Raw genomic sequence first — 18,865 nt, 5'->3', positions numbered from 1 at the left:
CTCCTGTGCTCAAAGGTAAGCACGTGCTTAAATGCTTTGCTGGATCAGAACCTAAGTTATTTGGGCTCTATCCTGAAGTGTTGAGCACCCTCAGTCCACCCTCAGAGTCAGTGAGAACTGAGGTTCCTCAGCATCAGCAGGAAAGATTAGCAAATTGCAGAGTCAAACCTATGATTTGTAAGGCATCAATCACTTCAGTATTTAAGCAGCAATATGATAGACTATTGTTGTAAACACTCATTGAGTCTTATTGTTAGACTATCAACGAAACTAATATCACATGGAGCATATAATGCTGGCTGTTCCACTGACATCAATTCAGTGGCTTTAATGGCACTGCATCAGTGTAAATGAGAGCAAACATTAAAATATATCAGCGCATATTATATGATAGTATTTATTAATGATGGTGATTATCACCATCTGACTAATATGTACATAGACTAATGGCACTGTATATTTGTTTTCAATTTGTCAATTACATAGTTATATGTCTTCAAACAGTTAACCTAATGATGGTCTACGAGGTCTAAATATTGTCTAGGAAATGTTCATCTACTATTAAAATCATCATACAATTTAAACTATTTTATTGTTTAAAAATACAATTTAAATCAGTGGCAAAAAGTTACATTCATATAATGTGTGTGGGGTGGACTGTTTTTATCTGCAAAGAATAGAAATTCAGATGTAAAACTAAATATATATATCCAAATAGACCATCTTTAATTCACCTTCTCCTGCTTAGTTATTACAAAGCTGTCAGAAACTTGAACGTTTTTTCATAATTTATGTACTGTAATAACCCAGACGACATATAGTTGTAACTCCAGCTCTGAATTTTCTTTGTCTTTATGTGTGTAATTCAGGCTCTTAACAGTATTTTTTGTGGTTTAATAGTAATGTTATGATGGGATGGCTTTATTATAACAAAATGAGAACGTGTTTAGAAAATATATATCTAGACCAAGCTATTTGACACACCCAGAAAAAGAGCATAAAACAGTCTCAGCATATGAATATATGGCATTTTGATTAACAGCCACATTAGAAAAGGGTTAGTCATTTCTGTCACTGACCCCCTTTGAAGACAATGGCAAAAATTCCATGGAATTAGATGCCTCAGGCCCTTAAATAGAAATGATCAGACGCTATTCATAGAGTATGTATATGGCAAATAATGCTGTTATTTGTCAAGTAAATTATTGGACAGATCCATCATTCTGTCATCTTTTTTTTTCTGGAAGAACTCCCATTGAAATCAATGTGAACATTGCCTGAATAAGGTTTCTAGGGATCAGTCCCAAAGTTAAACAAAATGTAACTGTGGTTAACTCACTGCTTTTTCCTTGGGTTCATAAACCCACACACTTGATGATAACCATGTGGATGGGATTTTGTGACCTCAGGTTATTATGCTAATAATTATTTCACTGTTACTTCCTACTCTGCTGTTTTTTGTATGCACCTGTTGTCTCTCATCTTATATCTAGGCCCCGATCCTGCAAGCATTTAAGCATGAGAGCAATTCCATTGAAGGCAATGGAACTACTCCCATGTTAAAATTAAGCATGTGCATATGTGTTTACAGCCCTGGGGCCTTAGATTGCAAATTCTTTTCGTAATATGAGGTCCCGATCCCCAACTGGGGCCTCTTAGAGCTACTACAATTCAAATAAATAATAATTGGAACTCAGAACTGAGGGGTAACCCATGCTTTTGTAATATGGCTGGGGTCATTTAAGTGGTAGAGCCATTCTTTCTCTTACTTGATTTTAGTTTGCATGATAAGTGTTTTAAATCAAATTGGATTTTACTTTACAAAAGTGGTAAGAATTAATCTATAACTGACTTGATGGAAAAAGTTGATAAAGGCAAAAAACTCTGAGGATCTGCACTCCTCACCTTTGAAATATAACAAAGACAACTGATCTACAGTATTAAGCTGCTCAGTCTTTCATTACCACCTATGGGAATTTATAAAGGTTAAATTAGCTACAGGTGGGCTCCTCTATTGTTCCTTCAGAGCATTAAAAGCTTATTGAGAGTTACAAGTAATTTAAAAAAAATCAAATATAATGGCCTCAAACAAAGCTAGCTCTTCTAGTTTATAACATGCTCTGCATGCATGGTCATGCAAATTAGCTCAATTTACTGACTTTTTTTTTTTAATGCTTTGGGAATACCAACATATTTTCATGGGTGCAGAACACTATGGGGCAACTCCTGCAACCTGAGCAAAGCCTGCAGAAAACCTCAATGGCAGTGGAACTTGCTACTGCACACTAGGGTCCCAGGTACAGAGAAGTCATGTATGGAAATGTACAGCCCCAATACTTTCCAGTGGGGCATAGGGGCCACAAGGGGTTGGGGGAAAGTCCCCCAGCCCAGGAGCAGCAAAGGGGTAACACAGGGTCTATGCCTTACACCTTACAAGACCCAGACTAGGTGGTGAGAAGGGGAGTAGCTATAATGCTTGGCTAGGGCTTCTCTGACTTATGCTAGGGTCTCTTTCACACAGTAGCCACCTTCTCACTGCACCTGGGCTGCATCTTTGGTAGTACAGCTCTTCAGAAACACACAGAATCTTTCTCAGCGTGTCTGGTGAATAGCAAGTTTCTAAACACAGAGGGCCAGATTCTGATCTCAATTACTCCATATTTACAATGATCTAATTCCACTGAAGTCAATAGTTACTCTGGATTCACTCCAGTAGGACCAATCCTATATTTGATACACTGGCAAAATTCCCATGGGGAATGGAAGTTTTCTGCCTATGTAGGTAATATGGGATCAGGACCCCAAAGAGAAAAATTGCTTATTTTGGTAACACAGTCAGCATGTAAACTCTGGTATAAAAAATTTATAAATGGATATGTACCTTTAGCAGGCAGAGCCCTTCCTGACACTTGATACATTTGCAGGCAGATTTATTGGCTTATGTGTTTTTAATGCCTTCAGGAATCATCTAAAGCACCAAGTGGGTTTGCAATGTATTCTCAATGTTGTTTTGCTTGAGAAACTATATAATTGCAACAGAATTTAATTGCTACTGAGTTATTGCAAGAACTATTAGCAGTAGAGAGAAATGTATGGATTTCCTGGGTGTGCAATTAAAGGTACTCCTGTTTACAATAGTGTCTATTGGTCATTATTATAAACTGTTTCCTGAGGCTCTCCTTTGGAATTCAATGTCCTCCATATGGATTTTTGGAATATAAAACAAGCAAACCTGCTGGATTTTTCCAGCGCACTGTGCTTAGGTTTTTGTTGTTGTTGTTTTTAAATCTAGTGATGTCATTAAACATGATTTCCTCCCTCATCTTTACATCTATTTTCCTTGGGAACCAGGCATTACTTTCCCCTGGGTAACTTGTCCCTTTTAGTATGGATTTCCCCCCTCTGGAAATCCTGCTGTAAATTGATCCTACTCAAAGGTCCCTGATACCTGTGTAGCTGGGGTTTTATAAACCACAGGGACTGTCAGATGTTATTCCATGTATTACTTTGCAAAACTTTTTTAAAAGTTCCAGTGACTCTGAAGACCAGAAAGCCTCCCCCCGCCCCCACCCTTTTTTTGTTGTTGTTCAGGTAGAGATTTGTGTCCCCCTGAACTCTGAGGTTAAATTACAGTGGAACTCAGTAGGAGTCAGACTTTGACCTGGTTTTAAGTGGAGCTATCTAGAGGATTATATGACCCTGTCCTTGTATTTGAGTGCCATTCATTTTGCATGGGATCCAGCAAAACTCATACATAAACAATGCTAAATATTTTGGGTTTTTTTCAGAGTTCCTTCCAGCTGAGGATGTCAGAGTGCTTGGCACAGATTTTACGTTTCAAGTCGATTATGATAATTCTGGAAGCTGAGGCAGAAAGCGCTGAAGTGGCTGACTGAGGGCCACCCAGGAAGTCAGTGGCAGCGCCAGGACACGTGGGTTCCCTCTCCTTACTCAAAGTCCCATGCCTTACACAGGTCAAGGCTGCCATGTCAAAGCGCTCCTTAATCCTGTGGTATCTGAAACTCTACCCAGTGTACAGAGGGCTTTACAAGCCTGGCCTGAGTGCGTTTCCTTTCTCCTGCTGTTGGGTTTGGTGGCGTCCCTTTCGCACAGATTCTGCCCAGGCTCCAGGCAGGAAAGCCCCGGGAGTGGGATCCTAGCTGCACTGAAGCCCAGCAGATCTCCCTTGGATTTCAGTGGGGCAGGAGTTCCTCTCTAGTGCTTTCTCTCCCCATGGCCCGCGTTTGGGTACCCTGGCTTTCTGATAGACCTGAGCCAACTGCAGGGCAGGGCGTGTCGCTCAGTCTCGAGTCGCCCAGCGGCCCATTATGCACGCTTAGCGGGGGCTCCCTGCGGTGGCTAACACAGCGAGCGGGCTGGGCTGGCGGCGAGCTTGCCCACTAGCTGCAGACAGTGCGGCTTTAAAGGAGACTCCCTCCAGATTTTTTTTTTAGTCTAATTATAGCACAAGCCAATGAGCAGATCGGCTGCTCCCCTCCCAGACCCTGCCTAGCGAGCGGAGCTAGGCGGCAACAGCAAGAGCGCCCAGGGCCCTCCCTGAAGGCAGCCCGGCAGGAACGCGAGCTCAGCTGGCCGCGGGGATCCGACCTGCGAGGCTGCTCAGCTGGTGCCGGCGTTCGGACGTTTCAGCGAGCTCAGCTGGTGCCGGCGTTCGGAGGCTGCAGCGCTCGGTGCCGAGCGGATTAAGACCTCCCCCAGTCTCCTGCAGCTCGCAACTTCGCCCAGGGGCCGGTCCCGCTCCCGCTCCTGGGCACTGATTAGCGGGGGGCGTGCTGCGGTCCCTGGCTTGGCTCTGCCCCCGGGGGGAATGTGGAAATGGCCGGTGACAGGAGCCCTGGGGTCTTGAGCCGGCAGCGTTTCGGGTTCTTGCTGCTAGCTGCGGCGGCGGCAGCTACTGGGCTGTGCGGCGGGGTCTCTGCAGTCAAGTCTCCCAGCTGCCACGAAGTGCGGACGGCGTTTCAGATCCGGCAGATCGGCCCCCTCAAGCTGGTTCCCGATGTGCCCACTGCTGGTCAGTACTGTCCCCTTAACCCTTTCCCCCTCCCCAGGCACTCCGCGTTTGCACCAGGCTCCTTTGGGAGCAGGGACTCTGAAGTTTTCCCACCTGGACACACTTTAAAACCTAAAAGAAACTTCTTTGGAAATCTGGACAGAGGCTAACCAGCACCCAGACCAACATCAAGACAAGGGGGAGACCTAAAGACCCCAAGCTAAAGAGAAGGAGGGTGGGAGGATGCAATGGAGTTTAAATAGATGCGGACAACAGCAGATGAACTTTCCTGCAAATAGTTCAGAGACATGAACGCATTCGGGGATAGTGTCCCCCTTTAAGAACTGGTTGAACTTTCCTCTTAGTCACCCTTGCACAGGTTAGGGGCAAAGTTGGGCAGATAATGCCAGTCCCATGCATTTTTCTCAGTGGAGGAAAGGGCAGAGATCACAGGCCAAATGGGGGAAACAATGCCAACTAAAACTTAAATATACATACGTTTTTGCTACAAAGTTCCCTGAATGTTCATGACTCATTTTCACTGTGAAGATCTCTTTACCCAGATCCCTTAGAAAATTCCCTTCAGAAAAGCATCTGAGAGTGTCTGACTGTTGTGGTCCATGTGGCTTTTAAATAAAAAACAAAAACATCGACTTTTTTGGATGTCTGAGAAAGATTGAAGACAGGGAACAAAACTGAGAAATGTTTTCAAAATTCCCTCATAGCTAACGATACTAGATACTCTTTATCCTTGAGAAGTCTTAGTGTTCTGCTCTTTCTAGTTCCATTTTACACTGCTATGTTTACTTTCCAAGAAGTTGTTGTTGCAACAAATCTCAGAACTCAGTAAATCACTGTGGCTCTCTGGATCTGAAAAGACTTCCAAAGTCTCTTGAGTCCCTGCCACAGAAGAGGACATACATTGCACTATGCTGCATAGCTAGGAGCAGTTTAGCTTTATAGGGCCCAATTATCTCCTGACCTAACTTCATTGGAGAATTTGACCCATACAGTTTTGTGGCTACACTAATGCAAAGTGGAACATTTTATAGCACCAGTTTTTAACTAGATCACAGGTAGGACAAAATTGGATACATTTGGCACACATTAAAATCAAAGGAAACTTTTTTTTTATAATTAGAAGTAGCAGCTGTGCTTTTGCTAGTACTTGGGGGGGGGGGGGGGAGGAAAGTGTGCTAATATAGTTCATTGATTGTCTCCATACGTCTGATTTCACTGAAATGTGTGAAAACAAGATCTGAGAATTTACTATTCCTTACCATGTTTTTTAACTTAAAAAAAATGTTGTGATGTCTGGGAAAGACTTAAGACTGCAACATTTTCCATAATCCCTTACATAGAAAATGGATTAATAATTGAGTCAATAGGGAGCTCTTATAAAGTATAAATTATAGTTTGATTTTTTTCTTTGCTTTCTCTAAACAGATGTACCGTAATTTTCTAATTCAGAGGAAAGATGAATTAGGGAAAAGGTTAGGACTGTTCTGTTTAGAGAGGTGAATAAGAGGCAACATGGAGATATAGAATAATAAACTGAACCTTGCTTTTACATAGCTAATATTGTATCTGTAATATTTATCACGTGTAAATTAATGAATGGTATGGAAAAGATTGGTCTGTTTAGCTTTGCACACAATTCAAGAACAAACCTATTAAAAGATACTTTTTTTTTTTTTTTTTTTTTTTACACAGTCCATAATTAACCTGTGGAACTCATCATCACCAGATATTGCAGAGGCAAAGAGTTTTGTAGTGTTCAATGATTAAACCCTTATATGAATTATCATCTATCTATCTATACACTTATCATATCCATGTCTATAGTATGCCTATGTCTTAAGAATATAATACAAAAGGACTATCAACCCTTATATTTCAGGTCATAAGTCAACTATTAACTGCCTGTGGTTAGGAAGTGATTAAGGCTATAGACATGCAATTGTGTAAATGTCCATTTAGGTTGTCTTTTTTTTTTTTTTTTTAATCCCTTTCTCTAAATCATTTGGAGTCTGATCCAAAGCCCATTGAAGTGGAAAGACTCCCATAATCTTAACTAGGGTTTGGATCAGGCCTCTGGGGCTGGCTACTCTCATAGAGAGAATGCTAGACTAGATGGACTGTTCTGTTATTGCAACTCCTGTGTTGTAACCCATTGTGGAATCAGTGCAGATGATCATTTCCTTCTCCTTTGTAATGCACTTTGAGATCTGTGGATAAAAGTTCTTGACACACAGAGATTCATAGGAGCAGTGTTTTGAAAACCTGAACTATTTTAGTAGTCTCTTGTGCTAATAAAATAGTAGATACCAGGAGCAGGAAGGTGTAACAAAAGGGTCTGAGGGATACGTATAAAAGCTGATAAAATGTGTGATGAGACTTGTCTGGACACAACCTGTTTTCTTGCTTCCTAAAATATGCCAGGCTAGCTTTGCAAAAGAAGCATTTCTTATACCTCTGTTTCCCTAGTGCTATATTGTGACTTTCCAGTCTGCCCCATATAAAGGGTGGCTCACATCTGCACCATCCCAGTAGCAGACCAATGAATGAATTGTGATCCGAAACACTCTAATTCTTCCCTTACTCCCTGCATGCTCTAGGGAGGAGAATAAGTTGCTTCACCCCATTTTGTGGAGCAGCTTCTTCCCCCTGTGTGATAGGAAGCTACTCTTTGGCTGGTGGGCACAGAGTCAGGGCTCCTCACTCCCCTGCTCCCCTCTCCACCCAGTTGTCTGCAAGGGGAAGTATCAGCCAAGTAGCACCTGTTCTTCATGTTGTGGCCAGACATCTTACAACCTGGGAGGGCTCAGAATGGTAAGGGATGAGGTGTCTTACATCTCAGCCATGCATGAGACTATCTAACCCCTAAGTATTTCAGAAAGTTTACAAGCTGGTGGATGACTGTTCTGTGGGTAGAAATCAAAAAGCTGTTTCTGAAAGAAACTTTCCAAACTTAATGGAAAGCTTGCCTGTGAGTTTTCCATTCCCTCGCGAAACTCGTACGATCCTAGGCAAAACAGGGGAGCAAGGGAATGTGCTCCGAAGGAAGAGATGGCCTGTTGCTGTGCCTGTGCATGGTGAAGTTAGATTTCTCAGTGTCATGTCAAGTAGCAATCTGCTGTGATTTTTCAGAGGAGAGGTAGTCTTCATAGTGTGCTAGTTTCACACAGAATGTTCCTATTGACTAGCAAACCGTCTCAGAAATAAGTGACATACAGAAGAGAATAGCTACAGATGTTTAAAAGTGAATGTGCTTTTAAACTTTGGCTGACATGGAGGTTTCTCTTTAATTAAGTAGGGGGAGGGAAGAAGTGCACAAAGGGCAATATTGATCTTCTCTGTGCATTAAGTGTTCCCAACTCCACCAGAAGTCTAACTCTGAACTGCTTAACAATATCTGTTGTCAGTCTATAATGCCTTCTATCTTGTGTCCTCTTAATTAAATATTAAACTGTTTTTCAGTACATCAGTTCTTCATTTGGTTACCTTTATGGTTGTGGGGTTTTCTTCCCCCAGCAGGAAACCACAAATTATTTTTACAGTGACCAGCTCTTTCTTTTATTATTTGACATTCATATTGTGGTAGCACTTTCAGACCTCAGTCAGAATTGCGGGCCTCATTGTATTATTGCTGTATGAACACACTGGGTGACAAAGTCCCTTTTGCAAAGAGTTTACAATCTAATTAGACTGTACACAGCAGAGGATAACGTACACTAGGAGGGAAAGGGGTGAGGTGAGAGGAACAGTAAGAAGGTCATGCAGTTATAGAGGCTTGCTGAGGGCCTGATCCAACATGTACTGAAACCAATGGAAAGAGTCCCCTCTGACTTCAGTGGCTTTGGAGCATGCCCTGTGTGCACAGTTGGATAGTTCTGAATCATCTGAATGGGTTTTTTGTTTGTTTTTGCTTTTTAAAATAAATATTGTCTCCCTGGCCAGCTGTAGTTGCCTGATTTCTTGTAGGCATCACAAAAGAGGTATGATGTGATGGACTTTACAGTTCAGTTCAGGGAAGGTTCATCTCAAATCTCTCCTCTTAGTAAGAGGCAACTGTGTCATTTTTACTAGTACATATTTTTTATGAAGCTTGTAAACCGATGTAACATATGGGCCCAGTCCTGCCATATTCGGGTTGTCAAACTTTCCCTACCAGTAGAAGGGAGAACCCTACCTGCCCATAGAAGTGTGATGTCAACACTCCTCCTTTTCCCCTCAGATCCCACCACCGAAACAAAACAATTCTCTGTACACACAATTTACTCCCTGTGGGGAAGATAAGAGATGGAATAAGACCCATGTGACAGAGGTTAGTCATGTTGCTTAACCTACTACGGGAAGGTGCTCAGATACAACAGTGCTGAGGGCAGTGCAAGAACCTGAACAGACTAGAATAGCACTTAAAAATCTGAGCTGCACCTTTGCATATCAGGCTGAAGGAGGGTGTGGGATGCCTAGGGGGAGCTATTTTCCTTCTACAGGTGGTGCCTGTTAAACTAATAATAAAACTAATTTTTTATATCCTAAAGCACTTTCCAGACTATGGGCCAGATCCTCATGTAGTATAAATGGGTGTAGCTCCACTGAAGTCACTAATTGTAGTTCCTGTTAATGACTTCAATGGAACTCTGCAGACTTACACCAGCTGAGGATCTGGCCTTATACAGTATATGCAGTACACACACGAGTCGTTTCCTGATTGAAATTCAGTTACATGTAGATTAGAGGAAGGGAGCCTGCATGCTGCACAATAGTGTGGAGAAGGGAAATTTTTGGCCAGGGACATCTGAGCAAACCACTACCTTACGAAAAAATGTCTTGAACTCCTTAAGGGCCATTCACTGCAGAGAGGGCTTCTGTTTTTAAGATGTCATCTGAAAGACTCACTTGCAATGACCTATACTAGTCATATTCTAAAGGGAGCTGTTGGGGATTTTCAGGAGCCTCTTATTCAAATTACTCCAAACTGAGGGAAGGTTGGGATGTTTTCCCTGCTACCAGTGGAATCCACTCACTTTGTGCTCCTAAAAATTTGAATGAAGAGCCTATGATTCCAGGGCATCAAGATATTTCAAATCTGATACTTAGACCCCACAAGGTACCCAAACCCTCCACATCTGGGGCTTCTAGTAAGTGATATATTGTGAGACTAGGAATTTATTTTTAAATTCCATTTGCATACATGCTGTGTTTTACATTCCCATATTTATAAGCTTTTCTGTGGAGCTAAGCATCATAGTATCTGAATGTCACCTGAACACTAATATCTTTAGTCTCACAAGGGGTATCCTTCCAAATTTACAGGTGGGGAAACTGAGACAAAAGGTAAGCAACATGCCTACTTTCACATAATGAGGTGGTGGCACAGTCAGAAACAGAAGCCAGATCTCCTGATTTCCAGTTCAGTCCCTTAACCACAAGAACATCCTTCCTCTCTAAAGACTCACTTTTGTCTCCTTTAATCATGTTAACTAGCATGTTATTATGGAAATAGTCCCATTGATTTCACTGGGGTGATTCCCAGAAAAAAGTACCGCACAGTGTGAGTAACAATGGAAGAAATGGGATCTAAATCTATATACTATTTATGAAAAGTACCTTTGGAGGGATATTTACTCCAGTAATTTGTTACCTCCCAAATGGCTGTCTTGCTGCACATTGTGAAGGAGTATCTAAATATCTTCCTTGTCGTGCTCACTCTTATTTCTCTATTACTTGTAACACACACAGGTTGCACAGCCCATTCTCATGGACGTATTTGTCCTAATTACAACTTCTTTACCCTTCTGAGCCTGATCTTGCACCTTTAAATTGGTAAATTAGTCTATTACCATGGATATACACTGAGTATCCAATAGGAAGATCAGGCATGAGTTAACAATTTCCTTTATGCATTCACATGAAAATTGATTCTCTTTCTGAATAGCTATAAGAAATACATAGATTCCTATCAATAACTGCTTGCTGCTACAGTATACACATTGGGCTGGAACAGCTTCAAGTGAAATCTGTGACAAAGCTTCCATTGAGTTAAGCAGGAGCAGGAGCTGTCTGAGAATATCCATTAAATGTACCTTTTTTAAATTATAAAATGGGTCATGCACTGCTTTATTTTCCTGTTTGCTCCTTTTATTACTGCTCAGCTCTTTATTTCTTTCATCTTAATGAGAACTGTGTAATTCCCACCGCTAAAGGTGCAGTACTGAAACACATTTTGCTCACAGCAGCATTCTGCCAGTCACTTATAACTCTGGCATGTGCCAGATGCAAAATGTACTCATTTCATTGGCCCTGGAAACCTTTGCCACATCAGAATGAGTGACTGAAATTATCTGTTCTGGATCGTAATTTATATTCAAGTTTACTCTTACCTCTGATATTTGATACTAATTGGGGTTGGTCCTGCTTTCAGCAGGGGGTTGGACTAGATGACCTCCTGAGGTCTCTTCCAACCCTAATCTTCTATGATCCCATGCGTCCAAATTCATCAATGATGTAGTGCAAAAGAAATCAATAGCATTGTACCAGGGATGTATATGAGGAGTTGTGGCTGGTGCTGAAGCCTGATTCAATTAATGCTTAGAAATGATGCAGAAGTTTTAGGTGAATTTTATAAATCTTTCCTTTCTGTTTACTTATATGGTCTCATAGTTTTCTGCAGGAAAATCTCTGCAATTGCAGTTGGCTAGCCAAAGCTCCCGGCTGGTGCTTTGTTGTATAGTATGTCACCTTTTCCTAAAGTATGTAAAATTCACGTGTACACTAGATACACACTTGGCTTCTTCCTAGTGGTTTAAGGCACGGATTCTGGCCCAGACTCGTGCCATAGTTGATAAAGCTCTGAACTGTGCCTCACTAGACCTGGCTTCTATTCCCAGCTCTGCTGCTGTCCTCCTGGATGACTGTGAGCAAGTTGCTCTGTGCTTCAGTTTTCCCCACTGTAAAATGGGGATAATGATACTTCTTTGGTGAAGTGCTCTGAGCTCTGCAGAGGAAAGCAGCTATAAAAGATCAAGATAGATCTAGCTGGCAGGCAGGATGTCTCCTGAGGTCTCTTCATTCCTCCAGCAAATTCCTTCTTTGTACCCCTATCTCCATAGCAGCCAGAGATTAGACTAGATCCTGATCAATGGGAGGATGAATCTGAGGTCCTCCCATCCCCCAACTTCCCCACTCAGGTGGGAAAACAGCTCAGGTAAGGCAGCAATTATTCCAGAGGCCTCAGCAGTCTGCTTCAGATTGCTGCTACTGCACCTGCTTCCCTGCTGCTTCAGAATAATTGTCCTTCAGCAGCCTGCAGCTCCTAGAATCAGTGATGCTCCCTCCATTACTCTTCTCAGCTAGCATTCCAACCTTCCACTAGAACTGTGAACCTCACCAGGTTTGTTGTAGAAACAGGCAGGACTCCTGCCAGTGGCAATATTTTCCTTTCTCTTCCTCTGCTTCCCCCACCTCTTAATAAATCTCCTAGCTGACATGGGACCAGCTGCCCACTCTGTAATGCCTCCCCCCCAGCAACCCGTGTGCAATCCATAAGCAGAGAATCTGTTTGTATTTGCTTAGTTCCTCATCAAGATGGAATTGGTGTGCCACAGACAGATGGAAATCTCCAGCCTCCTATCCCTGAGCCTCAGAAAAACCGCAATATCCTCAGTGATTTGTATGAACATTTGGTTCAGGTGAACAAAAAGTGACTCTGTTTTAGTGATTCAGATCAGATTCTCCTCTAAACATAATAAAGGAAATAAATCCAATATAAGAAGAGGAGGATTGATGCCGTCCCTTTATCCTCAGGTTCATCTTCCTCAACTTTAGCAGAAGCTGAGGAATTTGACAAGTTCCCAGTGTTACAAAAAGGAAAGAGCAAATGGTCCTACAGTTCAAGTCCATAATCCAAGAGTTATGAAAATTCCTCAAATTCTATAAAATTAAGTAATTAGGCTTTATTTATTAATTTATTGCCTTTCAATGGAGTTGGGGTCCTATCAAGGATGTTGATCAATTGGAGAGGGTTCAGAGAAGAGCCATGAAAATTATTAAAAGATTAGAAAACATGCCTGAGAGGCTCAGGGAGCTCAATTTATTTAGGTTAACAAAGAGAAGGTTAAGGGGTGACTTCATTACAGTCTATAAGTACCGACATGGGGAACAAATATTTTAAAATGGGTTCTTCACTCATTCTGGCAGAGAAAAATTTAACATGATTCAGTGTCTGTAAGTTGAAGCTAGTCAAATGTTGTCTAGAAATGGAGTGTTCATTTTTAACAGTGAGTATAATTAACCACTGGGACATGTTACCAATGGTCATGGTGGATTCTCCATCACTGACAATTTTTAAATTAAGATTGGATGGTTTTCTATAAGATCAGCTCTAGGAATTATTCTGGGTAAGTTCTATGGCATTTTATACAGGAGGCTAGATGATCACAATGATCTGTTCTAGCCTTGGAATCTATAAACTTCCTTAGATTCCTTTGAAATTTCCTCTCAAAACCAATAGGAAAGCAAGTTCCTCATTCTCCAGCAGGTATACTTTGGATTTTAAGAAAGGAGCACTTTCTGAATTTAAGCATGACTGTTCAGGGGATGATATCCATAGCATCCATCCGTAGCCTCATTAATATTTGGAGTTCATGATTTAAAAATAGATCAGCAGCCTGGATCTTCAACCTGAGCAAGAGCAACTGAAAGGAAAGGGGGTAAGAAAACAAAGGAAAGCAGCTGAATGGTTAGATAATATTTCTCTTCAGGTTCAGAAAAGGGACTTTGTATCCCTTTTATATTCAACACTTCAAGCAGACCTAGAGGCTGTGTGATATTGCTTAGTTAGTAGGGAAACCCAGAGGTTCTAGTCAGTGCTTGGAAGCTAATCAAGTGGTCTCTCTCTTTTACTAACCAGGGGTTGGGGTTGAGAGGTGCTGTTCTTACCTTTCTAATGAAAGATGTGATAGTCCCTTCTGTGGGACATTTCTAGCCAAAAACCTAGGGGATGCAAGAATGCATTTCTTAATGTCAAAATATATGAAAGCACTGTAACTTACTGCTTTCACATCAGCAATATGCCTCACAAGAGCCAATTTCTCATGTATAGATAAACTTGCACAGAAGGTCCACATCCATTTTGCAGAAAACATCACTCTTTGTGCCCTTTGTTTCTGAAGCCTCTGTCTTTTCCAGTTCGCAGCTAGATTTTCTGCTTAGGCTCAAGTCATGGAAGGCCGACTCTCAAGCCAAGAAGTTAATGGCTGCACCTATCTACTGTGGAAGAAAGCCTCTGGTTAAGGCAGTTGTTGAAATGGTGGGAAAAGAACAGATTCCCTGCTCACCTCCAAAAAGTCACAAGGGGAATGTAGACAGTTCTGTAGGAGCAGGTAGACCTTTCAGGTTTGCAAATTTCTTGAGCCAAATTTCTCTGCTTCTTCAGATGAAGATTGGACATATCTAGGCTTCATGTCTTTGATTAGATGGAACTTCTCTGTCTTTAATAACAACTGGATAGGATCAGCTCAACCTATGAAGAAATCTATCTACCACCTACAGGAAATAGTGGCTCTGTGGCTTCTATCTCAGGTGGGAAGATTCTGTTGAGCTTATTTATTTTGATTCTCCTAAGAGCTAGTGGTTCCAATAGTGTATGGTATCGCAGACTAAAAACCAGGGTTGCACAGCATGGTCCTTTAAAATGCTGGTGACTATCTAGAGTTCTTTCTACACTAGTGTTCCCATGGCTGAACCGGTGGTAACAATGGTAGGAAATGTTAGGGTTTTTTTTTTTTTTTTTTTTTTTTAATCTACAGACAGTACAGTGAGACTTTAGCCCTCTTTCTATTTATAGTAATAGGTTCTCTACAAAAGGGCAGAGCTAATAAAAAGGCATTAACATGATAAATGGAAACAAAGCTCCCATGGTAATAGGCGGTATGTAAATCAATAAAATCAAAATTAGTAAGAGCTTTTATGAGAATTAATCATGTAAGCTGGCATGAAGCTGAGGATCATAGAAATGCAAAGCTATATGTAAAATGTACCCTATACAATATAGCAGATTTTTCTCTTATCTGTACAAATGTGTATAAAACCCATAGACAAAATTCAGTGTATTGCAAAGACTTTGTAATTAGATCCCCATTACATGAAAGCATAAAATGACATGAAAAAAGGAATATGCTTAATAATACTTCATTAGGTACTCATCATTTATCAGTATATAGCACAGCATCTGCTTCTATGGGAAACGTGTTTTGATGGATCAGAATTAATTTCCTAACAGCAGCCAAGTCTGTGACACACTGAGAATTTATGCCCAGTCTTTCAGTCTTGTCAGTCAGTTTGATAAGATATCCTCGTTTAATGTGATTGAATCATCCTGGTTTACATATTATATGTTCTCTAAATACCTTTTAAGATGTAATACGTTTCATTCATATTATATAGAGTACTTCTGTAGGAAGCACCACTAGATGAAATTATATGCATGCCTCACCTAATATATAACAAGTTATCTTTTCTGTGGATAAAGACAACAGGAAGCAACAGATTGTCACCACTTCCTGCTAAGCACTTGTGGCCACATGCTATTTTGGGAGTGGGGGAAATGCTTAAATTAAAATTGCAAAATGTTTCTGCATAATATTTTATATTTGGATTTTGTTTAAAGCAGCTATAGCACCAGACCAAGAGCTCAGGCCAGAAGGTTAGCTAATTCAGGTATAAGTGTGATGAAACTTCTCTGTTCATGTGCCATTTATGAACATTGGTCTCCCACTGCAGTTCCAGTAATGGAAGGGGTGTATGGTAGTTTGTAGATCATTTAGGAAAACATGGTCATTTTTCATCCAATAGTTAGGTTCACCCTGGGCTAGATTTAAACATTTTTGTAATAATAATGATACCCAGATTAGCACTTTACATGTCCTCAGTATTTAGCAACCATTAATCTTTAAAACACCCTTGTGAGGCAGGTAAGGAAAGTATTGTTGTTCCCATTTTACAGAGAAGGAAGTAGAGCCAGAGAGGTTAATACAGTAACTCCTCTCTTAACGTTGTAGTTATGTTTCTGAAAAATGCGACTTTAAGCGAAATGATGTTAAGTGAATCCAATTTCCCCATAAGAATTAATGTAAATAGGGGGGGTTAGGTTCCAGGGAAATAAATTTTTTTTTGCCAGACAAAAGGCGCTATATACATTTTTAAACAAGCAATTTAATTCAGGTATTAAACAGGCTGGCAGTCCCCTATCTGCTCCCATATGCGCCCCCCCCCCCAGTGCCTCCCGCCCACCGGCGCACCCCACGGATCAGTGCCTTTCACCTGCTCCCCCCATCTTCTGCCCGCGGCAATCAGCTGTCTTGCGGCGTTCAGGAGGCTGGGGGGAGGAGCGAGGACGCGGCATGCAGCCCTCCCCTCTCCCTCCCCCCAGCCTCCTGAACGCCTCAAGACAGCTGATTGCTGCGGGCAGGAGGCGGGGGGGAGCAGGGGGAAGGCGCTGATCCGCGCGGTCTGCCAGTGGGCGGGAGGCGCTAGGAGGGGGCGGCGTAGGGGAGCTGATAGGGGGGCTGCCAGACGTGGACAAAGCAGGCAGCCAAACGATGTTATAGCGGAGCATTGCACAACTTTAAACCAGCATGTTCTGTAATGGAACAGGGACGTAACATGGAAACAACTTTAAGCGAGAGGATGTGAAGTGGGGAGTTACTGTATTTCTTTAAGGCTACACAGTGAGTCACACAGTCCATTTACCTGACCATTATGTGTCAGGGCTATAAATTGTAAAGCTCAGAGGTACAATGTACACACTCTATTGCATTGAAGTAATAGAGGTTTCAGCTTTTTGTGGCAAATGTATCATTAAAATGGGAAGCTTATCATTCTTATGCTTTTTGGTCATGGAAAGTCATATATGTTAGGTGCTATACAAACACACAAGATGACATGGTCCCTGACCCAGTGATCTTACACATGGTATGGCATGCTAAACTGAAGCTACTTGGGGCAGGAAGTGCCTTTATTTCTTGTATTGTACAGCACCAAGCTCATTGTCGGTGTTTGACAAAGTAGTAATACAAAATGCTGCAACCCCATTTCACATTTTGGGTAAGCACTGTCCACTGGGTGTGCTAATTAAAATAAGACTGCATCTAATTTGCTCATTTGGGAAGATCAGTTTTAAAAGAGGGTGCCAAATTAATTATATTTTCAGTTTATTCATGCATGCGTAATTCATGAATAGAGAAACTTCTCATTTGACATTTTAGAGTACTTGTTTGAAGACTACACAAAGCACTCAAAATATTGGAAGAATTCTAGATTTCTCATAGATGATGCTAGTAAATATATTCATTATTTTATGGACTCTGAACCTTTCAGGAAGTGTCTTTAATACCTGTAATGTCCCCAAGTGCTATGTGTTGCATTTTGATCTCTGATTTAGCTGACACGTAGTCAGGCAATTCCATTGTGACTTCACAGCTGCAGCAGAGAGCAAGTTGTTCCAGTAAAAGTCTTCATTAACTAGCATTCACACTTTGCTGCTTGACCTACCATTTTTCTGAGTGTATAGTATGACTTCTATTCGGTCTTTTTATATTTCCATGGGGCTTCCATTGAAATCAATGGAAACTGTATATATGCTTCTGAGGACTGAATTGGGCCCTTCTTGATGTTGTATTTCTCTAATTATTCCCCGACCACTGCTTTTCTTGTATTTTTTCAGCACAAAATACATATGATGAGCCATTCTTTTCAGGGAAGAGGAGTGTAGCATAGGGCCCTCATTTTGGTGTACCTGTGTTGAGTCCTTTTAAAAACAAACAAAAGACAAATTTCAGAAATCCACATTCACAATCTCACAGTATCACATAGGTCATGGTAGCTTTGCAGGATAGTTCGGCACATCCCTAAACATTAATGGTTAAATGTATTCATTATATCAACAAGGGCCCTATTCATGAAGGGTCTATTTTCCACTCATTATGCATGCATAATTCCCATTAATGCTACTGGGGGTTAAGTGTGCATAGTGAGGAGGAGAATAAAGCTTATGTTTACACATCCATGTTTGCAATTAGAAAAGATGTTTTGTGTACTATGCACAAGAAATGGATCAAATTCTTACAAATTCCCTAACTTCTACAATCCTTTCTTATTTAACTAAGTATTGGCTTATCATGAAGAACTTTGAAAGATACAGTATTCTAGAGGGCATCCGGAGAGTCAATAAATATAAATATTACTATGATGCTGTTAACAGGAAACCCAGGTGGGAGTTGTTGGGTGTCCAGCACTTTAAATAAGTGGCCTGAATTTCCAAATACCAAAATAAGGACCCAGGAGCCTAACTTTAGGCACCCAGGTTTGAAAAATCTTAGATAATATTAATAAAGGTAAAGTCTAGCAAGGTTTTCTAGTTTATATACATTAGGGATATTTCCATATTAAAAACCTCGCACATACCTACATATTAAGATTCCTCATTCTTAGGGGCACATCAAAACAGCATACAGAAGCTGCATGTTGCCTGAGAGAACCTTTCAGGTCCCCCAAAGTGCTTGAACTCCTAAGGGTTTTCAAGTGCTCTAATCTCTGATATGGGTGATGTGCAAAGCCAGCGTTGTTGTTTTTTGTTGTTGTTTGTTGCAAACCATCCATGCACATAGCATGTAGGGACCCTGACAACGTAATTTTGCTTTTGAAAAGGGCTGCTTTTACAGCTACATGTTCACTTCCACTTAGTTCAAGTCTAAGTAGCAGGACTTTGGCACAGTCTTCCCTTTGTTCTCTATAAATATGGAGCTAAATGAGTGCTGTGAAATGAAAATGCTACACTTGAGAAAGTGT

At 41.2% G+C, this 18,865-nt stretch overlaps 1 protein-coding gene across 1 annotated transcript in view; it reads left to right on the top strand.

Moving 5' to 3' along the window:
• The first annotated feature begins 4,836 nt into the window (after positions 1-4,836).
• The window catches only part of LOC135883987 (glypican-5-like), a 632,305-nt gene continuing 618,276 nt past the window's right edge, over positions 4,837-18,865 (top strand). The window contains exon 1 of the mRNA XM_065411264.1: positions 4,837-5,032. Within this exon, the coding sequence (XP_065267336.1) occupies positions 4,837-5,032 (196 nt within the window). The remainder of the gene's footprint in view (positions 5,033-18,865) is intronic.

The sequence above is a fragment of the Emys orbicularis genome, chromosome 9 (genome assembly GCF_028017835.1).
Source record: "Emys orbicularis isolate rEmyOrb1 chromosome 9, rEmyOrb1.hap1, whole genome shotgun sequence".
Classification (NCBI taxonomy): domain Eukaryota; kingdom Metazoa; phylum Chordata; order Testudines; family Emydidae; genus Emys; species Emys orbicularis.
Note: the sequence above shows the minus strand (reverse complement) of the source record. Positions and strands in the feature narration are given on the sequence as shown.